General features: G+C 41.9%; 2 protein-coding genes across 20 annotated transcripts in view; one reads left to right on the forward strand and one right to left on the reverse strand.

The window, feature by feature from the left end:
* The window catches only part of SLC4A7 (solute carrier family 4 member 7), an 87,852-nt gene extending 68,900 nt beyond the window's left edge, over positions 1–18,952 (reverse strand). For all 7 annotated transcript variants that reach the window (XM_084797118.1, XM_084797123.1, XM_084797119.1 and 4 more), the window contains exon 1: positions 18,590–18,952. In XM_084797118.1, the coding sequence (XP_084653244.1) occupies positions 18,590–18,637 (48 nt within the window). In that variant the 5' untranslated portion in view covers positions 18,638–18,952. The remainder of the gene's footprint in view (positions 1–18,589) is intronic.
* The window catches only part of LOC311606105 (uncharacterized protein), a 32,179-nt gene continuing 22,197 nt past the window's right edge, over positions 17,114–27,095 (forward strand). For 10 of the 13 annotated variants that reach the window (XR_014782197.1, XR_014782198.1, XR_014782199.1 and 7 more), the window contains exons 1-2: positions 17,114–18,593; positions 24,780–24,923. Coding sequence is in view for 1 of the 13 variants with exons in the window: in XM_084797150.1 (XP_084653276.1) it covers positions 18,208–18,593; positions 24,780–24,915 (522 nt within the window). In the remaining 12 variants the exon portion in view is untranslated. Of the gene's footprint in view, positions 18,594–19,117; positions 19,229–20,039; positions 20,130–21,231; positions 23,653–24,779; positions 25,166–27,095 lie in introns of those variants that run through there. The other 3 variants (XR_014782207.1, XM_084797150.1, XR_014782208.1) reach the window with 3 other exon arrangements.

The raw sequence follows: 27,095 nt of genomic DNA on the forward strand, positions 1-27,095 counted from the left end.
TGTTAAAATTACTTAAAATGTACCGTAAGACTAGCATAAGAGCTTTTCACACCAAAGTTTGCAAAATCCTTTTTAAAGGAGACATCAGAAAGCCCCATTTAGAGATGTATTTTCCTATCATCCAAGATGTGTGGCTACAAACCAAAAGTAAGACTGACTATTAAACATGTAGAGAGTAATTTTAGCTACCAACTATTTAAGCTTCCAAATATGCTTAGTATTACATGATTTCCTTTCCCACTGTTTTAGTCACCTGTTTTTCATTATTTCTTTTATTTTTGAGATTATAGTATAATTACACCATTTCCCCTTTGCTTTTCTACTTCTAATCCCCCCCCCCCAATACTGCCCTCCTTGAAAAGAATTCTGTAGAGTGGTAAAGATGCTGCAAACATTCCTGATTTTACACAGGCTTCATTCTTCAGCAGGTGAGTTCCACACTGATAATATTCTAAGCCAGTGCTGGTGAGCCCCGTACTACTCCAAGAGTCACTATTAAGCTTAGAAAGGTTAACGTTTGTAAATAAAACACAAATCCTAACTAATGGGTACCTACATGTAACTTCCTCGCCAGCCGAAATCTTTCCATAGTAATACTGACAGGACAGGTCCTGTTTTTGACAGTGCAGGAAATCCCTTGAAGAGTCCAGGGACAGTGAGGACATATCTGATTTAGGTCACTGTGCTTTATACAGATGAACTCCTTTAAGTTGCTTTTATGGCGCAGCCAATCACTGTCTTCTACGTCACCTAATCTTCCAAGCTGATAACTCCAACTTAGAAAGGGTCAGGGCACTAACTAACCAGATCTAGACTGTAACAGACACGAAAGAAGTGGGTGTTTCTGCAATCTCTGCACTTGGGAGACGAAAGCAAAAGGGTCAAGGCCAGCCTCAACACAGTGAGTTCACAGCAAGGCTGGGGAGGGTGCCACGACACTAAACAATGTGTATGGAAGAAAAAGGGAGTAGCGAGAGAAGGAAGAACGCAACAATCACTTTAAAGGAAATCTCTCTAAAACACTAGAACAAAAAGAGCATGTCCCAAGTATCGCATGTGTGGGTGTCTCAGTGTATGTGTGTACTTTATTGTAGTTTTCAGTAAGCTGGTTACTTAATTTCAGGAAAACTCAAATGTTTTTATCTAGAGAACTTTTTTTTAAAGGATTGCTAAATTTATAGCAACCAACCTTCAACTATATTACTAACAGGCCTGGAAGCCACAATTTATAACAGCTTGAAGGAAAGATGGAAATAAGCAGTATGACTCCAGCACTCAGACCCAGGGCTCTTTCATGTTCTCATTACTAGAGACTTCGAAGGCTTTGTTTCTAAGAGTTATATCTATCTTTATCATGGCAGAATTAAAACTCAAAAAATTAATGAGTTTATTTAGAATAACTTAAGAAAACAATAAAAAACATACATGATAGCTTCTGGAATACCCTAAAGAAAATAAGTAAACATCAGTGAGGATAATTTTGTGGTTTTGTTTGACTAAAACAAGTTCTCCCTAGTCTAGGCTGGCCTCAAATGTATGATCCTCCTGCCTCAGCCTCCCAAATGCTGGGATGATAATGGTACACCATCATACATACCGGACGCTCTTTTCAATTAATAATGGATATTCCTCTTTGATACTAATTCAAGTCATCTCTGAAAAGTTGGTTGCAAAGTGAAACCTCAAACAATTTCAAATGAATATTCCATATAGAGTTATAAAACCCAAATGTGTATGTATTCTTGCCTTGCTTTTTGTTTTGGTGTGTGTGTCTGTGAGAGGAGGAGAGACAGACAAAGTCCCTCATTAAACGGAGTTTGCCATTTGGACTAGACTGGACGGCCAGCCAGCCTCCAAAGACTTGCCACCCTCTGGATGCTAGCACTCGGGGCAGAGATACAAAGCAGCACTGTTGGGTGCTGGGGATCCAAACTCAGGACTTCATGCTTGCATAGCATCCATGCTACCCACTGAACAATCTCCCCAACCAATTTTGTTTTCTTTTCTTTTTTCTTTTGAAGACAAGGTATTGTACAGAATAAAATGCCAGAAGTCACAGCAATCTTCCTTATTCAACTTTCTAAGTGCCCCCCAGCTCTTGGGTATCACACTAGGTGTTAGTGCCTTTCTAAATGTTACATTTCATGGCATTGTAAAAAATAAATAAATAAACATTTGTCAATAAATCTATCCCCATGTGTGGTTAAGACCAAGTACTGAGAAATATCAGTGTCAGGCTGGTAGTGCAAGTTTCCCAAAATCTTTTTTGCTTGAAAGCCCAGATGATTATTGTAGAAAAACAAAACACACACACACACACAAACACACAAACACAAACACACACACAGACCTATCGATTGCCTTAGGGAAGGTAACAGGCTCTCTTCATTTACATGTGAGGATAATCTACCACACACCACCCTGTCGGCTGCTCAAGTGGAAATATGAGCCACATGGGAAAACAGCGGAAGTGGTCAGCATGCATAAGACCGAGGTTCAACTGTGTGCCCCAAGGAAACGCATGCACTTGTTCATTCACGCATTAATCCTGGGCTCCACAAACATTCGTCATTTCACAAGAATTCCTTAAGTTACCGTGAATGATCACTACTCAAATCAAGGACCAGTCAATGTTAAAGCCATAGTGTTCCAATACATCACACGTTCTCAAATTTAAACTACAAGTACATGCATCTATCCTACATACAATGCTACTTACTTATAAACCTCATGGTGGAATTTTAGGAAAATAAATTAATCACAAAATGCTCACTTAGGCCAGGCATGGTGGCACACGCCTTTAATCCTAGCACTCCAGAGGCAGAGGTAGGTGGACCGCTGTGAGTTCGAGGCCAGCCTGGTCTACAAAGCAAGTCCAGGACAGCCAGGGATACAAAAAGAAACCCTGTCTTGAAAACAAAAACAAACAAACAAACAAATACCTTAAGTCTGCTAGTAATTCAGTAACAACTAATATTAAAAGTATTACCGGAAGCAAAAGTAATAACATGGTAGTAGGTCACCATAAATCTAATAAACATTGAGATTTGATCTTAATTTTGCTTCTATAGATAAATTAAAAAGAAATGGTTGAGGAAAGGGGGGAAACAATCCATGTAAACCATCATATGAAGACTTGGTTCGTTTACAACACACATTAACAAGCACATGGCCAAAACGCAACCTCCACACTGCTAAGTTCACATGGCTTAATTTCGGCAATGTGGTGGTTTGATAGAAATACCCCCCACAGACTGATGTGTTTGAATGCTTGGTCATAGGGACTGGCACTATTAGGAGATGTGACCTTGTTGGAGCAGGCTTTGTGGTCTCCTCAAGATGAGGAACTCAGCTCCTGCCTGCATGCTGACATACCTCCCACCATGACAATAATGGAGTCAACCTCTGAAACTTTAAGTCATCCCCAATTAAATGGTTTTCTTTGTAAGGCCTGCTGTGTTCTTGGTGTCTCTTTATAGCAATTAAAAAAACAAAAAAACAAAAAAACAAAAAAAAACAACTAAGACAGGCAACCACTTCAGTTTTTACCAACCCTAAAATTCAGGCCTCACTATAAGATCACCACCTAATAGCTTTAATTAGAAACATGCAATTTTTCTCTTGTGCTAGGGTAAAAAGAATTCCTGAAGGCCATTTTCTGAAGCTGTTTCAAATGCCCATCACATTCCGACAATTGTGTTTATAACTATATTTTGACATACCACCAGATCTGGCTCTACTTTTCTTAAGAATAGTAACTCAGGGACCAAGGCTAACATTCAGGAGGCCTTGGGTTCAATTCTCAGCACTGCATAATACAACAATAATACTATTTCATACTTGAATGTCAAAGACAAAAATCATATAAATTCAACTTGCATTTGTATTGAGAAATGTCAATGTAGTTACAGTATACTTGTAAGTAGTTGTTTTTTCCCCAAATTGAAGGAAACTTTCAGGCTCAGGAACTATTAAACAAAACATAGAGATCTCACGAAACTATTAAAAGTAGCAAGAACCACCAGGCCTATCCGCACAGTTATATTAGCAGACTGTGCTGGCTGAGCTGCCTACAAACTGTAGAGGGAGCTGCAGGGGTAAACTTTTGTCCTTTCTCCAGATTCAGCTGCCTTTGAGTGGTCAGCCCATGCACCTCTGAGTAACCCCAATAAATTCACTGGTTCACTAAGCTAGAGTTGGTAATTTCTTTGGTCTGTCATCAGTATCCTACCTGGAATGGCCATTTATTCGTATCTCCCCCAAGAAAAGTCATACAAAATTATTTAAGTATAAAGAAGATGCTCCAGCACACAACAAGAAAATTTGCTCAACCATGTTCATAGCAGCCTTATTCATAATAGCCAGAACATGGAAACAGCCTAAGTGTCCCTCAATAGAAGAATGGATAAAGAAACTGTGGTACATATACACTATGGAATACTATTCAGCTATTAAAAACAAGGAATTCCCGAAATTTGTGGATAAATGGATTGAGCTAGAAATGATCACAATGAGTGAGTTAACTCAGAAGCAGAAAGACTCAAATGGTATATACTCACTTATATCTGCATATTAGCCCAAGGGGCATGTCCCATGAAAGCCTTCACTTACCAGGAAACTGAGACAGAGGGGAGGACATTCTAGTGGGACTCTAGATGAGAGAAGCATGGGAGAATGGCAAAGTAGAAGGATCCAGAGGGTCCTAGAAGCCTACAAGTAGAACATTATGATAGGCAGATTTGGGCCCAGGGGTCCCACTCAAACTAAGGCACCAGCCAAGGACAACACAGGCGGTAAACCTTAAACCCCTACCCAGATCTAGCCAATGGACAGAACACTCTCCACAGTAGAGTGGAGAGTGGGATATTACTTTCTCACATACTCTGGTGCCTCACCTTTGACCATGTCCCCTGGAGGGGGAGACCTGGTGGCACTCAGAGGAAGGACAGCAGGTTACCAAGAAGAGACTTGATACCCTATGAACATATACAGGGGGAGGTAATCCCCCTCAGGAACAGTCATAGAGGAGGGGAATAAGGGGAAAATGGGAGGGAGGGAAGAATGGGAGGATACAAGGGATGGGATAACCATTGAGATGTAACAAGAATAAATTAATAAAGGAGAAAAAAATTTTTTAAAAAAGATGTAGTTATCGTATGTACATTTAGCTAGAAATTTTTACCTAAAAAATTAAAAGGTAACCTGGTAAGTACAAAAATATAACTCTAACTCATATAAATATGATTTTTAAAGTTAACCTAGGGGGTGGAAATAGTTGAGCAGTTAAAAGCACTTGTAGCCCTTCCAGAGGACCCAAGTTCAAATCCCAACACTCACACTGGGTAGCTTACAACCACCTATATAACTCTAGCTCCAAAAGATGAAGCCCCCTTCTGCTCTCCTCAGACAACCCCTAAAACACACTCACACACGCACACATACATGCGGGCACATGTGTGCACACACACACATACATGCACACACAGGAGCATACACACATATTTAAAATAAAGTCAAACTTGACCTGCACAAGATCAAGCCAACTAGCATTCCTGCATGGATAGAGATGGTTCATGAGATTCAAGCCCTAGCTAAGGAACAGGAGAGAAAGTCATTTTTCTTCTGGACTATAGATAGCACTACAAGGTCACCCACTCTCAACATGCTCGTGCACATGCAAGCAGCTAACTGGACTCAAATGCTATTAAAAACGGTGAAGGAGGAAGAGGAGGAGAAGGAGGGAGGGGGGAGAAAAAGGAGGAGGGGGACAGAAGAGAAGGAAGAAAAAAGAGGAAAGGAGGAGGCCGAGAAGGAAGAGGAGGAAGAGCAAAGAAAGGAGAAAAGGAAACACAGAAGGTGGAAAGAAGTACTGAAGTCCAAAGGAAGTAGGAGGGAAGTAACTACCAAGATACATTGTACATTTAATCCCAGCACTTGGGAGGCAGAGGCAGGTGGATGTCTGTGAGTTGAGGCCAGCCTGGACTACAGAGCAAGTTACAGGACAACCAGAGCTGTTACACAGAGAAACCCTGTCTCAAAAACAAAAACAACAACAAACAAACAAACAAAAAATACACTGTACATATGTATGAAATTGTCAAAGAATAACTAAAACATAATAAAAATAATGGTCAAAAAAGGCTGGAGAGATAGCTTAATGGCTCATTGGTTAAAAACACTTGCCAAGGAAGCCAAAGGACCAGAGTTTAAGTACCAACCACACAACAAGAGATAGATGTTCAGTGCGCGCCTAGGGCCCTACCACTAAGGGTAGCTAGAAAAAGGATGATCACCAGAGCTTGCTGGCTTCCAACCAAGAAGCTGAGGGGTCAGCGTGGGATTCGTGACACACAGCTCTAGGTTTAGGGAACGAAAGGACACTCAGTGTCACCTTCCTCTGGCTGCCACATATACATGTAAGCACAAACACATGAGCATACCCCATATTCAGACACATATAAACACAAAGCAACAAGTCAATGTAGTGAGAATTCTCTTAAGTTTAGTTTATTTCAAAAATACATAAATGTTACTGGAATATGTTTTTGTTTTAATCCCAAGTGTGGAGCTATGGGCCTACTTCACAGCAGCTGACTATGATTTGCCTCGTACTCTATAGCAGGGGCATGGTTTTGCCAGCTGCAGATAGTTTCCACAATTGTGTGACCTTTGGAATTCTGGGAACTTTTCAGAGGATATAAAAATGCTAGGTCCACAAGAGAAGGAGGGGTTACTCTTGTTTGCTGGTTGGTGGTTGGTGGCTGCTGGTTGTTGCTTGTCAAGTAGTCTGCATGAGGAAACGAGATGTCCTAACAGAGGTCAGCCTTGCCCCAAGGAACTTGACATCCCTAATCAAAAGGAAGTTATATAATGATGTCACCCCTTTCCCGTCCATCTGTTTTTCTCTCCTAGCTAGTGTTAAGGGTATAATAATGGAGAAAGGTAGAAGAGATAAAAGGAACCCAGAGAGTAGCAAATACAGGCTACAAGCAGTATCCAATGTAGGGTGCCACTTGAAACCAAATTTTTCTTACTAATTTTAGAGAACCCGAAGAAAAAAAGCTTTCTACCTGTTTTCTTCCTCAGCAACTGTATGAAGATATATATAAATCACACACAAAGCAAAGCCTTCATCCTTTCACAGAAACTGACAGAAACACATCTTAACCATAAAGAGTTTTTTTACAATCCCAACACATGGGAGGCAGACATATCTGTGTGCATTCAAGTCCAGCCTGGTCTACAGAGCAAGCCCAGGACAGCAAGGAGTACAAGAGAAACTCTGTCTTGAAAAACAAAAACAAAAAAGATTTCTGGGGCACAGAAATATATAAATATGTATAAATGGTGCCCGATATTCCTTTTATTATTTTTGTAAAATGCAAATAAATACATGAAAGGGAATGAAAACTTCTTTTCTATGTGCTTCCAAGTTTCACAGAGCCAAGTCTTCAGGCCCTAAAACCAGAGCATGTCTGCATTAATCCACATAGACCTACTGCACATTCTGTCTCTGCATTTTTTGTTTCTTTTGTTTTGAGACAGAGCCTTGCTATGCAGCTCATTCATAACTCAAATAGCTAAGTTCTCCTTAAGCTACATTGAGTCCTAAGACAGGAGTGCATATATGTAATCCTAACACCATGGAGGCAGGGAAACCACTGCTAATTCAAAGTCATTAAAATACCAGGACAGCCAGGGTGACACGGAGAAGATTCCGTCTCAAAGCAACAACAAAAGAGGTCTATTTTGAGGCCAAGAAAATCATCTTGAACTTATCTTAAAATAACATTCTCTTCTCTGCATTTACCTGAGTAAATATAACACTCTTTCTTATTTGGGGGTGTAGTAGAAATGTGACTACTGCCCAATGCTTTTACTTTTTTTTCAAGTGCCAAATCTAGTGGATTCAGCAGCTGAAGGGTCTTAAGGCAGCCTGCTTCTCCTTTTACTTTCTCTGATCATCATAGCTCATGCCTCTATCTTCACTGGCCTGGAAAATGTGGTAGCCTTCTAGTTGGCTTCCAGCTTCCCCATAATTATCTCTAGAGTTGTCCCGAGGAGACAGTGCTGACTGTCCCCATTTAACATCCACAGCTCTCAGAATGAATCCAAGCCAAGTCTATCTTACTCCCCTTCTCCACCATTGTCTGTGGTCTACTTTGCTATTTACTTACATATATGTGTGTTGTGCCTACATGTATGTCTGTGTATCGCATGCATGCCTTGTTACTATGACAGCAGGAGAGGTGTGAGATCCTCTAGAAAAGAAGTTACTACTACACGGGAGCTGGAGAGATGGCTTAGCAGTTAAGAGCACTGTCTGCTCTTCCAAAGGTCCTGAGTTCAATTCCCAGCAACCACATGGTGGCTCACAACCATCTATAATGAGATCTGGTTCCCTCTTTTGGTGTGCAGGCATACATGCAAGCAGAATACTGTATATGTAATAAATAAATAAATCGAAGGAGAAGAAGAAGAACAAGAAGAACAAGAAGTAGTAGTAGTAGCTGTTGCTACACAGGGATGAGAGCTGCCATGGATGTGCATGGAACTAGTGCTCTTAACACGGAGCCATCTCTCCTGCTCCCTGATATGTACTTTTCCTTCTTGTTCAGTATCTGAACCATTCTCAACTTATTTTAGAGTTCTGAATATATTAAAATTTTTAATCTCTGGGTCTTGGAATATTGATATCTCTGCTCCTTGATAAACATTATTAGATAATTGAGTGAATAAAGCAATAAACTTTGGTACTGAAGAAAATGAATTCTATTTCTTCTTAGAAATAAGTACCTGTTTAGTTCCTATTGATTTTCCAAATTATTACCATCATCTGCATTTAGCTATATCTTCCAAAGGTTTTATGAAATTCCTCTTTTATTATACCATTCCCCTCTGTTCTATTCTTCAAATGTTCTCTTATGACAGAACCTTACCGGCCTCAAGATGGCAATCTTCCTTCCTTGGTCCAGTTCCTTTCATATTCTTTAAATTTGTCTGTTTACTCATAAAATTTGCTTTTGTGTCAACAAATATGAAGAGGGACAAGAAATCACCCACACCCAAATCTTTGGTCTGACTTGTTTTTCTTTACATCATTTTCTATAAGTATTAATTTTGTTACTATCATTAGAGCCTTGCATGTCCACAAAAAAACTAGTCTTGAGCTATAGCCCTGCCTTGTTTTTACTTCTTGTTATGAGATAACATCTCAATAAGTTGCACAGAGTGTCCTTGAACTCACTCTGGAGTCCAGACAGGGATTCAACTTGTGATTGCCTCAGCCTCTCAAATGGCTGGGGTCACAGGTCCGTGCCACCAGCCAGGTGCTGTTTGATTGATTATATATATACACATTATTAATATACTAATTATTAATATATTGATACATTATTAATATATTGTTAGAAAATACTAGTAATATGATTGTAGCTCTGTGCTTTAGAGAATGTTAAGTAAAATATTAAGTAAAAAAAATTAAGTAAAAAAGCATTTGCAAAAATTATTTAATAAATGTATTCAAAATTTTAGGTTATGAAGGCTACACAGAGAAACGTTGTGTGAAAAAAAAACCACAAAATGTTAGGTTATAGTATGTTCGGCATGAAAACTGTTGTACTATGAAGTAATTTTCATTTGAAATGTCCAAAAGAATCTCCAAAGACTAGCTTTGAAGGTAGGCAAGAAACATTTTCGAGAATTGGTAAAGACCTGCCAGGTGACCTGCATAACAATTTGGCAATGCTTTAGTCTGAAGCTTTATTTATTACTATTTCATAATTGGTAGTTCTCAGCAAGAAGACAAAGATTCCGTGAGGGTAATAAGCAGACTTCTCTTGGTTTCTCAAGATACTAAAAGCTTGTTTTAGGTTCCCAGATTCTTTCTGAAAGCACAGAGTCCTCTGTGGGACCCAAGAAAGGATGACCTAACAGCACAGGGCACCGAGGAGAAGGCTGCAGGGAATAGCTCCCTCTAACTTTCACTGGTATGCATTTCTTTCTTGGTCCATGAGAAATCACTGTCTCCACTTTCTTCAGCTTCTTGTTTTCTCAGCACAGAGTCTCTATTCTGGAACCTTCTAAGTAAGGTTAAGATTATAGAGTTTAATTCAACAGATTAGTCAAATAACTGGATTACAGTAGAATCCATAAAGCCAGCAGGGTAAGCACGCCTGTAATCCAGCACTTAGGCAGTTGCAGCAGACAGGAGTATACAAAAGTGTCAGGCTGCTGGGGGCCATCTGGTGGTGGACGCTGTCTGAAAGCTGTGAATGTGTTGTGGGTGTTGTGCCACCTCTGACTTTTGTCTTATTTTGAAAAAGTCTGTAAGAACTTGTATCTCAAATTTCTGCTTTCCAAATAAAACAGCTAAACAAAATAAAAAGTTGAATGAGGGCTAAATCTATTCTGAATGAATCCAAATTCTTAACAGAGACCAAATTTCCCAAATGCAAAAATACTTCCAAGGAAAACTGTACCCCAGCAAGTGTGAAATGTGCAAAAATACCCAAGACAGCTCCCTCCTGGAAAGTCGGACAATTGGGAGTAGGTAGTTAGGAGCACGCACTGATCCTAAAAGGCCCCGCTGAGGAGTGCACCATGAGGCTAGGCGGCCAGATGCAGTCACCAACCCCAAGTCACAAAATTAAAAGCAGATGAGCAATAAAGGCTCCTACTGTATAGTAATTGCTGTTCTTGCTGTTGTTGCTTTCGAGACAGGGTTTCTCTATGTAGCCTTGGCTGTCCTGGACTCGCTTTGTAAACCAGGCTGGCCTCGAACTCAGAGTGCTGGGATTACAGGCGAGCACGATCGCGCCCAGTTTATGAATTGTAGAGATGGAACTGAAACATCTTCCAGTGCTTCCAGAAGAGTGTCACTGCTGTCATCTAATCTGAGCTTGGAAATCCTTATCAGTGCTCATTTTATAATAATGTGCATGAAATCCATGTTTTCCATAAAGAAAAAAACCACACAAAGAGGAGCAAACAAGTAAAATAGTATTATTTCCCAAAATGTCTAAATGTCTGAATCTGGTAGTAACTGATTTGCTTTTTTCTGCTGCTTAATACTTATCACCTTCTTAAACCCTTACCTCAGGTTAGATGAAAACCACCACCCAAGCGACCACACTGTGACCCCAGCTTTAGGAAGGGCCGAGGCAGAGGTACTGAATTCCTGCACAGCCTGGGCAATAAAGCAGTAAGAATGATCTCAAAATACAAACAATTAAAATGCCCTCAGAGAACATGGGCACATGCTCCAACCTCAACACTCAGAAAGGACATGCACAGTGTAAGGCCAGCTTGAGCTATAAATAAGTCACCGTCCCAAAACAACAAAAGGGATTTCTAGTGGGGTTTATTATTTCATCTTGTACACACACTAAGGCTTACTTACCTTCAAATACAAACATTAAAAAAGCAATACACTAATGAAAAGAAAAATAATTTCAAGAGATGAAAAAAAAAAAAACCTTTTCCCCAAATGTTAACTTTAAGAACTTGGTTAAATGAAAATCATTTCCATAGGTTACATTCAAACTCCTTTTTAAGGAAGTGATAGATGCAACAACAGAGTTTATATAAAAGTAAGGGATGTGTGTGTCACATTCATGAGGAATTCAAGGTAAATGGTGCTCTCTGTAGCAAAACAGGAACATAATGTGACGAGGGTCCCCTACAACTTTATCACTGTGATTTCAACAAATGCCAATTCAGCTGATTATTTGTTGAGTTTCTTTTTCAGGATGCTGGAGATCTAATGCAGCCCTCGAGTACCTGAGGCAGCAGGTTTTTTCCATTGAGCTGCATACATCCCTGGCCCTTGGATAACTTAAAAATATTTATGAATCTCAATAAACTTGACTACAGGCTGATCTGATGGAAGTGTTTTCTCAACTGAAGTTTCTTTTCCCCAGATGAAGCTAGCTTGTGTCAAATTAACAAAAAGGAAGCAGTACAGTCACCAAACTGTTACTTCCTGATACCTCACCCACAGCATTTTAAATTGTGCCCCAGCCTTCCCTTTATACTTCACTGACTCAAATTTCTGGGTAGACTGTAAACAGGGTTAGAACACCAGTAACTACAAACTCAAATTCCCAAAGGATAAACTCAGTCCATAATTAAGCAGGAGGTATGCAATTCATTGATGTGGTTATGTTTTGTTTTGTTTTGTTTTGTGTTTTGTTTTGTTTTGAGACAGGGTTCTCTGTGTACAGCCCTGGCTATCCTGGAACTTGCTTTGTAGAGCAGGCTGGCCTTGAACTCAGAGATCCACCTGCCTTCCAAATGCTGGGATTAAAGGCATGCACCACCACAGTCCAGTTATAGTTATGATTTTTAAGATATTATATACTGTTATGTAAACTACAATCTTGATGAAGTGCCTTCACAACACGAAAATTAAGTACTTCATATGTTAGATTCATTAACACCTCTCATAAAGCATATCAACCCATGATATAAGACAATACAACAAAACAAATCCATCAGCTGGGCAGTACAGTATGAAGGAGACGACAGTATGAAGAGGATAGAGACTTTGTTCAAGGAGTCTGAGTCCAGCCTGGGCTACACAGTGAGGTGGAGATGTCCAGTCTGTGAAAGAAGAGTGGGAGAGAAGATGAGACAGGAGGAAGGAGAGGAGGGGGAGAGGGAGGAATTAGAAGCTGGTGTGGTGGGGTACACATACATAGTCTGAGGTCTGCATGAGCTACACAGTGAGTTCAAGGCCAGCCTGGGCGAAATGTTTTAATGTATATGCATTAGCTTCCTCTTTAGCTGTCCAATGTACATATACAAATATATATTCTTACTTTTCTTTTTGAGAAAATCCTTGTAATCAATTAGATCTCGCTATCTCTCTATCAGTACAAAGAACCGTCCCCACTCTTCAGCAACTATCAGACAGCAGAAGGTGGCCATCCTATAATTTACTCTACCTTTGCCACACAAGGAGGTGGCTTCCAAAATATATTATTTAAGATGGTGTATTGTGAGGTCGGGTGTGGGCCTTTAATTCCAGCACTTAAGAAGCAGAGGTAGGCGGATGGCTGTGAGTTCAAGGTCAGCCTGGTCTACAAAGTGAGTCTAGGATAGCCAGGACTACAAGAGAAACCCTGTCTCAAAAAAACAAACAAACAAAAAACAAAACTCAAAAACAAACAACAAAAAAAGATGGTGTATTGCTATGTAGCCCAGGCTGGACTGGAAGTCACAGCAACTGGCCAGCCTTGGTTTTCCAGAAGATAGGATTTTAAAACTGAGCCACCATACCTGGCTTAAAAAGCAACTTTTAAAATAACACAGTTCTCAATCTTTTCTGTACTGTAACTAAATGAGAGAAAAGTCTATTCACACAGGGTTACACAGTTGGTGTCCCAAGATCTGCTTCTTAAGGTCTATGACGTGTTAGTGAGCTGGTGTTCTTGTTTTCTAAGAACCACTGCATGTTGCTTCATTCTCTCATCCAAGCTTAATATCCTTATCTTTTACAGAATTTCACAAGAGTCTTTAATATGTCGTTTCGTATTGCAAATTTCTAAAAAGAAAATATGTGTGACATTTCTCAAATGTATTTGGCTACAAATAGTTCTTTGACAGAATCTCCTATAGCGTTCACAATATGAGAAATAAACTCCAAGTTTCTAACAATTATAAGCAAAATATAAGCTGTTAAAGATATGTAAGCCAAACTATGTTAATTTTAGGATGCATTCTTTAGCTGTCTTCTAGACTCCTTTGAGGTTTCAGTGTAAATCTATTTGTATCCCTCCCAGAGGGGGAGAAAAATTGAAACAACAAAAGTTTTGAGGCGTGATTCATAAACCCCTAGATGCCACACCAGTCACCTCTATTTTAAAATCAATTTTAAATACGGTGCAATATTATGAGGTACCACTAATATTTTGAATACTAGGACAGAACCCAAAGTCCTTTTTCATTTAACACTAGTGAAAAACTAGCAAAAAATTCATTGAAGTTTTCTGAGTCAAAACAAATGAACTGACTTAGAAGAATCACATTTCACAAACAGTAATACAGCCCTGGCTGTCCTGGAACTGTTATAGGTAGTTAATTTTCATACACGCGTCTCATTATTTTATTCTAAATAAATCACATTCGCAGAAAACAACAACGTAGTCTTTACTACACAGGCTAACCTTGGACTTCTGAATTAAAACAACCCCTGCCTCAGCATGCCAGGTAGCTAAGTGCACCACAAGTACACATAAGAACTCAATAGCCAGGAGCTTTTAGAAGCAATGAATTTTGCATTTGATAAGATTTACTGCTAGGGGAAAAAAAAGAATTCTGCTTCTAATCTAAATGGAAATGTGAACACCAAGGAGAAAAGAGATCTGGTTTTAAACGTACATCAAACAGCAAAGTGTGGTAATGCCAGCACTCTGGAGGAAGGCGGCAAGTTCAATGGAACTTCAAGGCCAGCCTATTCTCCACATGGACCAAGGATATACAGCAAGATCCTGTCTCAGAAAGAAAGTGAGAGAGAGAGGCACCAAGGAGGCAAGGAGGGAGAGAGGGAGGGAGGGGAAGAGGAAGAGAGACAGACAAACCCTGGAAACCTCAAGCATGAATTAGTCCACAAGGACAGTGAGGATACCTGAAACCCAAGGCCAGAGCTCCACTTAAGCTTTGCCTCATCTGCCCTAAAGCTCTCCACAGGCGTCCAGACCCTCTATACAGTCTATTGACACGAGTCTTCCCCTCACTTCCTGTTCTCCCCTCTGCCCAAACTACAGTCAACAATATCAACACTTAAAAGTGCTAAATTGAGCCGGATGTGGTGGCACACACCTTTAATTCCTCCACTCAAGAGGCAGAGGAAGGAGGATCTCTGAGTTCAAGGCCAGCCTGATCTACAAAAGTGAGTCCAAAATAGCCAGGGCTACACAGAAAACCCTATCTCAAAAAAACAAATTAATATCTTTGTGCCACAGTGTAAAATTATTCCACATCAAAATGTTTTTCTTCTGGGCATGGTGGCACATGCCTTTAATCAAGAGGCAGAGGACTTGTGTGAGTTTAAGGGCATCCTGGTCTATAAAGGCAGGCCAAACAGAGCTACATAGTAAGACCCTTAAAACCTTATCTTGCTGAGTACAGTGGTGCACGCCTGTAACTCAGGGCGGCAGAGGCAGGCAGATCAACCGTGAGTTTGAATTCAAAATATGTGATGCTTTCTAATAAAGAAAGCTGGTGTAAGCTGGGTGTGGTGGCACGCACACCTTTAAAACAGTTAGGAGGCGGAGGCAGGCTGATCTCTGTGAGTTCAAGGACAACTGGTCTACAAAAGTGAGTCCAGGATAGCCAGGGCTGCCTTGTCTCGAAAAACAAAAACAAAAGAACAAAAAGAAAAGTACAAATCTTATTGTTAATAAAAAATGTAATAATTTTCTTATTGATACATGCTACTGCAAAACTAAAAATTATTGAATGTAAAAAAAGATAAATAGTAACTGCAGGAGGGTAAATAGTGTATGTCTATTATTACCCCAGCTATACGGAGGCTGACGCAGAAAGATGGTGAGTTAGAACTGACTTCCACACCAGAAATGGACCTCTACCTGTTCCTGTTCTTTTGTTCTCTGCCCTTCCTTTCTGTCTCTGTCTCTGTCTTTCTCTCTCAGCACCCCCCAACACACACACACACACATGCACATCCATGCATGCATATGCACACACATAACAAAAAGAATCTTTAAGTTATGTAGATATATAACTAACCCATAGCATTAACTTTGTAAACAATCTGTATGCTCTTTTACATAAATGGCCCTTTCTTAAGTGCAGAGCTTATCTGCTTTAAGATCTTATTTGTGGTAAGATAGAATAAGAAAGACAGAAAGAGGAAGAAAAACAACCCATTACAGGATGTTAACAAGTAGCTACTCAAGTTTAAATAAATATTGGCTAGCACACCACATGCCACTAAAATGTTACATTGAGTCCCTCCAATGCCAGGGCACTTTGGTTTTCAATTTTAGCTTGTGCAACTAACGTTGAGTTTCGTATAAGAGCATGCTAATGTTCATATCCTCTGCTTGATGAAAAGGAACCCTGTGGTGACTACTGCCTTAAAGCAGCCATCGCCTGGTCTCAGTGTCAGACACAACAGTCCTCCAATCCAAGTCTAGCTCACCAGGACAGACGACAGGTATAAGGCCTCTTCCTTTGCCAAGGACTATAGCCTCAAATTATCAAGAATAAACCAAAAATATAGTGGAGGTTCTGGTAATATGCCTGGGGTGCCATATACTTAAAAGCTGTATAGTGACCCACAGTTCCCCAAAAGGAAGCTATTTACAGACTCACAAAAGCTAGGTTATTTGAATCTTATTCTAGATAGCCTAATACCTATTTGTTCAAAAACTATTCTACCAGAATCATGAAATATATTTTAGCTGGCACTGACAGATGGAATATAAAGGCTATGTCATTGTGTTCACCCAACATGCCAAAATGAACTCATCGAAGACAGAACTCTATGTACCTTGTATATCAATTTTTCCAGTAATCAGTATTCATGAGATACCTAGAATCTACAAGGTAAAACTGGGTGAGGTCCTTTAATCCCAACACTCAGAAGGCAGAGGCATGCGGATTGCTCTGTGAGTTCAAGGCCAGTCTAGTCTACAAACTGTCCAAGACAGCCAAGGCTACACAGAGAAACCCTGTCTTGAAAAACCAAACGAAGAAGAAGAAGAGAAAGAAAGAAAAAGAAAAACTGGGTGAGGTGGAACATGCCTACAATCCAAGCATTTGAGGCTGACCACAGAGGTTGCTGCAACTTTTAGGCCACTCTGAGCTACATGGTGAATTCAAAATCAGCCTCAAACACAGAGGGAAATCTTGCCCAAACAAAACAAAACAAACAAACAAAAACCCTAAAGAAATGAGAGAAACCCTCTACTATTTTAACCCATTTTCATGCTTCTTTTGGGCTGGAAGCCTCCTGAATTTTATTTCTATTATTAATTTCTGTAAAGTTTACTATTGCCTTTACCCGCCCCGCCCATGCCCACCCCCGCAAGACCTAGGGAGTATCACTTTCCAAAATACTCTATCGTGCCACTAATGCCAGCGCTGAGTTCCTTGCCATCTGTTTGTCCCCTGTCCTGTGTCCCTTGATGTAGACACACATCAATCAACACACCGCTGAATGAAGCTTCTACTAGGGAAAAGCTGGTTCTACTCTGAACAAGACAGAACGGACTCTCAATAAGTTACTGCACAGAATGAATGAACGAATGGACAAATGGATGACCGGATGGATGGAAATGACTTTATATACTACTTCCGCCTAAGTAAGCAGTGTTTGAGAATACATCCTTTTTACCCATCTCTATGAAAACGGATACTGTCTACTGACTGTGCAAACAAGGTTAAGAATAAGCAACAACGTATTTGACAGATGCTCTTGAAGAACGTCATGAAGGTTCATTCAAAGGCCATAATAAGAATCCTTAGGAGCCGGGCATAGTGGCGCAAGCCTCTGATCCCAGCACTGGGGAGGCAGAGACAGGCGGATCGCTGTGGGTTCTAGGCTAGCCTGGTCTGAAAAAGTGCAAGTCCAGGACAGCCAGGACTGTTAACATGGGAAACCCTGTCTCGAAAAACCTAAAAAAAAAAAATCTTTAAGAGTGTCCAGTGCTCCATCTCCGTGACCCACCATACTCATAGCCAATACAGAACGTCCATGTACTTAAAGAGCTTATATTTGCATACTGTGAAGTAATGATTGACCACTGCCCACAGCCTCTAATCTTAAAATTATCGTGGGAAAGGGACCTTAAGAAAAAGTCTAATTTAAAAAAATTGAAAAGTCATTTTCTTGGCTGTGAAAAGACTGGAAAATTTATCCCTGCAATCGTCCCTTCCCCTTCGCTGGTCAGAGTAAAAATTACCCTTTCGCTGGTCACAGTAAAACATGTAAGTAGGAAAATTAATACCACCCCATCCTTTGAGTCATAGCCGACGAAAGAAAGCAGTTTCCTCTGCGGGGCACACATGCGTTCCTGTTTCTTGAGAACGGACCACTTGTCCCCAGTCAAAAAACGAGAACCCCCTTTCTCCAAGTCCACCCTTAACTCAAGCTAGTCTCACTGGGAAAGTGGGGTTGGCTGGGCTGGCGACGCGCAGCTCAGAGCCCTGGGGTCTCTCTCGGTCCTTTCTCTTTCTATGGGGCCGGGAGGAGGACATTCCTTCCACACACGGTCCTTTTCCTGGGCCCGCGACCCAACACTCCACGGAGCGCTGGCATCCACGGCCGGTCGCGACTCGGGCCAGAGGCTGGCGGGCGCTGAAGGACGGCGGCGTCCACGCGGCGGGGGAGAGAGCACGGCGCCGCGCGGCTCGGGAGAGCGGGGCGCTGCGGCCGGTGGACACGCGCGTCCTCGGGAGACGCGTCCGCGAGGGCTCCGGGCCGGCCGCGGGCCGCCGCCCCCCACGACCCCAGCCACACAAAGGCGACGGCGGCGCGCAGCCGCCGACACAGGCCGCCGCCGGCAGCCCCGCCGCGCCGCCGCCTTTGTCTGCCGGCCTCGGCCTCCCCGCTTCTTACCCGCGTGAGTAGCGGTCTCATCTGCTCGCCGGCCCCGTCTGCCTCCATGGCCCTCCCGGGAGCTCCGTGGGGCCGCCTAGCGTGGCCGGGACGGGCACGCGGAGGGCGATCCTGTGCGGAGCGCTAGCCGCGGAGAGCGGCGCCGCCTCCGGCGCCGGGAACGGTCTGCGGGCGCGGGGCGTTCTCCGGGAGAGAGGCAACGGCGCGCCGCGAGGATTGAGGGAGCCAGCGGACGCGGCGCGGAGGAGGCAACCGAGCCGGGACGGGGGCGGAACGGGGCGGGGGCGGGCGGGGGCGGGGCGAGCTTCGGCACGCCCCCCCAGGAGCACGCCCCCTGCCTGTTTGGCACCACGACCGGCGCGGAGCGACCGCCTCGAGTGGCTAGGCTCAGAGATGGGGCGGAGGGAGAAACGGACAGACCTTTGTGTCAGCCAATCAGCGGTTCGGGAGGTTCTGTTCGCCCCCCCCCCCGCCCCCGGCCCCCCGCGGTCAGTTTCTCGGAGGCCCCGCCCCTCTTTGTAAAGACTTAATTGACCGAGGCTGAGAGTGGAACTCAGTTTTTCGGATCGGAAGTTCTACAGACTTTCGAAGTGGAGTGGGATCACCACCCCGGCGGGCTCCTCACCACGTGTTTTACAAGTAGGAGGGAAACAGGACGACGTCCGATTCATTCTCCGCCTCTGCAAGTTTCTCTCCTAGGCGTTAACTGTCACGGATACACTTGGCCGCTTGCCTCCTGCGCTCGCCGCACTGGCCTAGTACCGTGGCCCCTCCCACTGTTGGGTCTACCCTATAGGGCACCTGTCATACATCCACTCCTCTACATTCCTAGATGATGAAGGTCTCCACTACACATGGTCATTGAAGGATTTAAATATTCTGTGGAGGTGTTTGGCTTATGACATGCTTATCATTATTGTTGACAGGATGTTAATAAAGACAATAAAAGGATGAGTCGAGAAAAGCTAAATCCCACTATAGAAGGAAATACTTACCAACTCAGGACTGAGTTCTCCTGCCCATTGCCAACAATAAATAGCAGGTGCTGGATGTCGGTCCCCGCTTTGGGACCTAGACACCCCCCTTTGTTCTAAATTTCCCAGAGAGGTAGGGTAGGCTGCCACATGACTGTAACTAACGAACATGTCCAAGAGCAGGTGTGCTTCCATTAATTATAGCTACCATTGGAAGAGACCAACAATTACAGACTGTGACATTTTGAAAACATGTTTCATCTCTGATCCGCACAATACTACAAAGTATCTTTGCTGTGATTTGACTGTGCCCCGCCCCCAAAAGCTATATTGAAAACGTAATCCCTGATGCAGTGGTGTTAATAAATGGGATATTTAGGACATAAGTGTGTCACAAGCTCATGAGCAGAGTAATGTTTATAACCAAAGGGTCTGGAACTGCAAATGCAACGCTTGCTCTCACAAATATCTGTTAGCCCTTCTACTTTCAGATTCCGTTGACACAGGAAGAAGTTTCTCTCACCAAATGCAGCCCTCCCACCTTAAACTCCACCATCTTCGGCACTGTGAGAAATATTTTTTTTTCTTTATAAATGACTCATTGTCTTATTCTGTGTCACCACACCAAGTAGAGTAGGCCAGTGTTGTGTTCCCATTTTATAGACAAGGAAGTGAAGAGTAACAGAAATAACTAAGTAGGGGCTCTAGTAAGTACAAGAGCTCTTCTGTTCCGTTCTAATGCCTCACTAAGTATATTCCAAGACAATGGCAGAAAAGGAAGAAAAAAGAAAAAGAATGAAAAGGAATGATAACTTCTTGTTGTTGTTGTTGTTGTTGTTGTTGTTGTTGTTGTTGTTCTCTGTAGTAGAGTTTAAACTAGAGTCTCACTCCTGTGAGACAAGTAGTCTACTACTGATGACTACTCCCCAGCTTATGAATACACTTTATATTGAAGAAGCGGCTCTGGGTGGACGGGTTGTTGGATACAGCAGCTTGTCCAGCAAATATGACAGCCAAGTTGAGATCCCCACATCTTGCATGATAGCCAGGCAGGTGTTGCAGGCACCTGTCGTCCTCGTACTTGGGCAGCCCAGAAGAGTGATCTCCCAACCCAAGCCATCACATGATCCAAGTTCAACCGAGAAACCCAGCCTCCACAAATAAGAGTGGACGGTGATTGCGGAAGACACCAACCTCACCTTTAGACCTCCGCTTGCACACATATATGACAGGTATCTCCACATACATGTTCCCACAGACATACACGCACACACACACACACACACACACACACACACATACACACACACACACACACACACACACACACACCACAAAAAAGAATAATTTGCTTTCAACTCTCCTATAGCAAAACACATAACATCAGAGTTGGACAGAACAAAGCAATAGAAAGAAAAGAACCCAAGAGAAGGGACAAGAAACGTAGAGCCACTCTTGTGCACACTAGGGAGTCTCACTCTTTCCTAGTTCTGAAAGGAGGAATTTGATGAAAACATCCCATTTAGAGCGCTCTCTCTCTCTCTCTCTCTCTCTCTCTCTCTCTCTCTCTGTACCTTCTCTGAGCAAGGCACTGATCTATGAGTATAGGAGAATGTCATTAGGAGTCATTTTATCACTACTGTCTTCTTTTCTTCTTCTTCCTCCTCCTCCTCCTCCTCCTCTTCCTCCTCCTCCTCCTTCTAGACCAGTAATTTGATTTTACCATAGGTCCCTGGACAATCTAGTCACTGGTACTTAGTCACCTAAGCAGTGTTGGCTATGGATTCCATCTCATACAGAGTCCTTTAAGTCAAATCAGTTATTGGTTGGTTACTCACACAAGCTTTGTGGCATCATTGTTCTCACATATCTTTTAGGCACACCATTGTAGATCAAAGGGTTTGTGGCTAGCTGACTGTTTAAGTCTCTCTTTTGATAGTGCAGAGTATCTTCCTGTAGCAAAGCCCCTAGAACATAGGAGTGAAGGTTCTATGTACACACCAGCTCCATCTTCGATGAATTGTGTTGATGTTGTCTACAGCAATAGGGCCTGGCTGTCATTTTGTAGAGAGAAGCCTGTTCTCTTGGCAACCGCTCTAGGTTGCTTGGAGATTCCAATGAGATCTCTTTGGCCAACAACTCAGCTAGATGTAACTCAGTCTGGTACTGGAAGCTTCTTTGATGATAAGAGATAGCCAATATGGGCCTCTGCTGTCTCCCCATTATTTGCCAATCTCTTATTTGGTCAAGTGCCTTGTAATAGAATGAAGTGTCCTTGAGATGTATACCAAAAAGTGATATAGCTAGATCTTGGGGTAGATTGATTCCCCATCTTTCTGAAGAAACATCACAGTCATTTCCATAGTGACTGTACAAGTTTGCACTCCCACCAGCAATGCACGAGTGTTATTCTTACCACACATCCTTGTCAGAATGAGCTGTCATTTGTTTTGATGATCTTAGCCATTCTGACAGGTATGAGATAAAAATCTCAAAGAAGTTTTGCTTTGCATTTCCCTGATAGGTAAACACGTAGAACATTTCTTTAAGGGTTTCCCAGCCATTTGAGTTTCCTCTATTTAGAATTCTCTGCTTAGATCTATATCCCATTTGTAAACTGGGTTTTTTTTAATATTAATTTTGGGGGTTCATTAAATATTTTGGATACTAGCACTTACCTGGATGTATAGTTGGTAAAAATCTTTTACCATCCTGTAGACTGCTGCTTTATCTAAATGGCAATGTCAGTAGCCATTTAGAAGCTTTTCAGTTTCATGAGGCCCATTTTAATTGTTGATCTTAGTACCTGTGCTAATGGTATTCTGTTTGCAGAGGGTTTCCCTCTGCCAATGTGTTCAAGGACATTCCTCACTTTCTCTTCTATTAGGTGCAGTGTATCAGGTTTTTTGATGAAGTCTTTGATGCAATTGGAGTTGGGCTTTTTGTTGTTGTTGTTGTTGTTGTTGTTGTTGTTGTTGTTGTTTTTGAAGGAGATAAGTATGGATCTATTTGGATTCTGCTATATGCAGACATCTAATTTGACCAGCACCATTGTTCCAGTGTGTATTTCTGGCCTCTTTATCGAAATCTATGTCTCAGGCCTGGTGTGGTGGTGGTGCACACCTTTAATCCCAGCAGAGACAGAGGCGGAGGCAAGTAGATCACTGTGAGTTCAAGGCCAGCCTAGTCTAGAAAAGCGAGTCCAGCACAGCCAAGACTGTTACACAGAGAAACCCTGTCTTGAAAAACCTTAAAAAAAAAAAAAAAAGCAAGGTATCCATAGGTGTGTGGAGTTATGTCTGGATCTTCAATTCCATTGATCATTGTGTCTGGTTTGTGCAAATGCCATGCTGTTTTTAATTACTATGTCTCTGTAGTACAACTTGAAATGAGGAATAGTGATACTTTCCTCAGTTCTTGTGTTATTCAGGATTGTTTTAGTTCTCTTGGGTGTTTACATATGCAGCTGAAAGTTTCCCTTTCAAGATCTGTAGAGAATTGTGTTGGAATTTTGATGGGGATATCAATGTTATTTTTTATTGCTTTTGGAAGGATAGCCATTTTTACTATGTTAACCTACCAATTTATAAGCATAAATTGATAGGTCTTTCCATCTACTGGTATATTCTTCAATAACTTGGAGCTTTTATCATATAAATCTCTCACTTGTTTGGTTAGATTTACCCCATGATATTTTGTATTACTTGGTGTTATTATGACAGGTGTCATTTGCCTGATTTCTTTCTCAGTCTGTCATTTGTGTATAGAAGGGCTAGTGACTTCTGTGAGTTAATTTTGTATCCAGCTATTTGGCTGAATGTGTTTATCAGCTGTAGGAGTTTCCTGCTGGAATTTTTACATCATTTATGTATAGTATCTTATCACCTTCAAAGAACTTTGATTTCTTTCCTTCCTACTTCTATCCCCTTTATCTCCTTCAGTTGTCTTATTGCTCTAGCTAAGGACTTCAAGGACTATGAAGAATAGGTCTACAGAGGAGGCACATCCTTGTCCTGTTTCTGATCTTAGTAGAATGAATGGCTTTAAGTTTCTCTCCATTTAAATTGTTGGCTACGGGCTCCCTATAAGGTATGTCCCTTGTATCCCGAATCTCTCCAAGACTTTTTTCATAACAGGATGTTGGATTTTGTCAGAGGCCTTTTCTGCCTAATGAGATGACATGTTTCTGTCTTTTAGTTTCTTTACATGGTGGATTATAATGATCATGGTGGATGATCATTTTTTTATGGGTTCTTCAATTCATTTTGCAAGTTTTTTTTTTTAAACTTTTTATTCTTTTGGTTTTTCAAGACAGGGTTTCTCTGTGTAGCCTTGGCTGTCCTGGACTCACTTTGTAGATCAGGCTGGCCTCGAACTCACAGCGATCTGCCTGCCTCTGCCTCCTGAGTGCTGGGATTAAAGGCGTGCGCCATGAGAATTTTTGCATCTATGTTCATAAGAGCAATTGGTCTGTAATTCTCTTTCTTTGTTGAGTTTTTATGTGGTTTAGCTATCAGAATATCTGTGACTTTATAAATTGAATTTGAGCATTGTTCCTTCTGTTTCTATTTTGTGTAATAATTTGAGGGGAGTTAGCATTAACTCTTCTTTGAAATTCTGGTAGAATTCTGCAGTAAAACTTTCTGGCCATGGGCTATTTTTTTTTTCAGACAGGGTTTCTCTGCATGGCCTTGACTGTCCTGGAACTCATTTTGTAGACGAGGCCGGCCTTGAACTCACAGAGATCCACCTGTCCCTCCCTGAGTGCTGGGATTAAAGGCATGTGTCACCACCTCAGGCTAATTCTCTCGGTTTTGTTGTTTGCTTGTTTGTATTTTATTGATTTCAGCCCTGAATTTGATTATTTCTTGCCATCTACTTTTTTGGGGGTGTGAGTTCTTCTTTTTGTTCTAGAGCTTTCACGTGTGTTGTTTAGTTCTTATGGTCTGACAAGCCTGAGAGGTGAAAGCTGGGGAACTGACAGTGATGCACAATTTCCTGTATAGATTAAAAAAACCCAACCCTGCTAGAAATCTAAATAAACTGTGAGCCACTATGCATAATGGTGCACGCCTTTAATCCCAGCACTCAGGAGGCAGAGGCAGGCAGATCTCTGAGTTTGAGGCCAGCCTGGCCTACAGAGTGGTTTCTAGGACAGCCAAGGCCACACAGAGAAACCCTGTCTCAAAAAAAAAAATTTTTTTTTTGCACTATAGATTTGAATCCAGCTGCAGAACTAGAAGGCCAGAACTGGACCTAGACAAACAATCAAAGGATGGAGGCACAGCAGGTCCTAGCAGACAAACAGGAGAACCAGTAGATGGCAACTCAAGCAGGCCACATCAACAGTAGGAACCAAGGCAAGCTGAAGCCTCCAGGACAGTTAGTTTTCTGTTGGTCCTTAATCCACTGGGTGGTCAGATGACAGATTGAGGGGGCATTACCATTGCTGTGCTAGGTATCTGTCTCTTTATGGAGTTCCGGTGAGGGAATCCTACCCTTTCCTGTGTCTGGTGTATCCAGTAAATTCTCAGTCCTGATTCCTGGATATTTTAACACATCCATGTGCCCTTCACCCAACTGACTTCAATAAATATACAGGCAACACCATTTCTGCTCCCAGAAATAAGTCATTTATCAGCGCCGTGTGTGTGTGTGTGTGTGTGTGTGTGTGTGTGTGTGTGTGTATGTGTGATGACAGATGGTGGTGCTGCTCAGATGTCCACCTAAATGTGGGATCATCCTCATGCTGAACATGGAGCTCAAAGCTACTTAGAGTATCTTGGAGTTAGGCCCAGTCCGGAAAACCACTTTTGAACAAAATAAAGTAACTTCGGGCATGTTTAGCCTAACCTGGACAAAAAAAAAAAAAAAAAAGCAAGGTCAGCGATGAAGATCGCCCACTTAGTTGTTTAAATGCAACAATTAAGTACAGTGGCTACAGTAAGAAGAGATAATGCACACTGTTGTTATCTCATTAGAAGTACATTGGGGAGAGGTGGGTGCAAGGTCAGGCTCCTGAGGAAAAGCTTTGGCTTCTCAGGCCCTTGGCTGTCTGCTAACTAATCCTAAAGGCCGAGGTCCCCTCCCTTGGGCATGGCATTCTAAACTCCAAAGAGAAGCCCCACCCAAGTAATTAAAATGTTAAGTGAGAAATAATCCTTCACATGCAAAGAGCTGAGAACCTCTGATGAGCTTTGTAATACCTTCCCTAATCTAGTTCAGTAAAGGCAAATACTTATGTTTTAAGAAAACCCAGGGGGCGCTGGAGAGATAACTCAGCGATTAGGAGCACTGCCTGCTCTTCCAGAGGACCCAGGTTCAATTCCTAGCACCCACATGACAGTTCACAATAGTCTGTAACTATAAGATCTGACACCCTCACACAGACAAGCATGCAAGCAAAACACCTGTGCACATAAAATAAATAAAATACTTTTTAAAAAGTAAGAAAACGCAGGAAAAGAGCAAGTGTGGTGTCTATAGTTGCAACACTCAGGACAAAGGCAATAGGATAGCCACAAAGTAAGGGTAGCTTGGTCATCATAAAGAGTCCAAGTCAGCCAGAATTATGTAAGTGAGACTCTAACTCAAAACCAAACCAAGCAAACCAGACAAAATGTAGGAAAAATGGAGAGTGTGATAGCACATACCAATAATCCCAGCATGCAGGGGGATCCCAAAGTTATACATTGAATATATATTTTTAAAAAGAACACTAGTGGAATGAACCATAGCAGGTGGAATATGCAAATTGATGTTAATAAGGAAAAAAAGAAAGAAAGAAAAGAAATGACTTCTCACTTGAGTCCACAAGATAGCTAAACACAAGAGGAAAGCCTGGTGTCTCTGCCCTCGTGTTCTGTTGTGGGGTAATTCACCAGACAATGGAAAGCCCTTGTTAGCCACCCACTGACTACACTGGGTGTTTGGGATCCCCAAGCTATTCTCAGGGTGAACTTTTAGGCACAAAACCCCTTATCCTGGGCTGACAGCCTTCAGTTAACAAGAACAGTTAACAAAGAGCTGAACTGCAGAAGCCAAAAAACAAGGTGAGCACATTTAAAGACTTTCGCAGAATCACGTGCTTTAATGGATTAGGTCTGTTATGGTTTTGGCAGGTGGTGCTGTCTACACCCTGAATTTTACTGCCTAAATGACACTTTCCTCATGGAGTCAGTTGTGCTGAGGTCTGGGTGTCTATTACAGTTTTGAGTGTGTTCTTAGCTTTGGTCAGACTATTGACTTTGCCACTTAACCTATCTCTCCCCCTTTATTGCAAAAGGCAAAAAGATAGAAGTCACTGTCCTAATCCTGTGGTCATATTGGATTCAAAGAACAAAAATCTCATAGGACAGACCAACCCCATCATAGCGTAGGAACCTGATTGGTCCCCTAAGACAGTGATGGTGATTAACAGACTCATAAATTTCCTACCAACTTGCTGAACTCAAGCCCAGAAAATGATGGGCAATGATGGGCCAGAGCAGGACTGCTTATCATGTCTATATCTTTGCTTGTTTGTTTGTTTT

Source organism: Acomys minous (genome assembly GCF_964271855.1).
Source record: "Acomys minous genome assembly, chromosome: 9".
NCBI classification, from domain to species: domain Eukaryota; kingdom Metazoa; phylum Chordata; class Mammalia; order Rodentia; family Muridae; genus Acomys; species Acomys minous.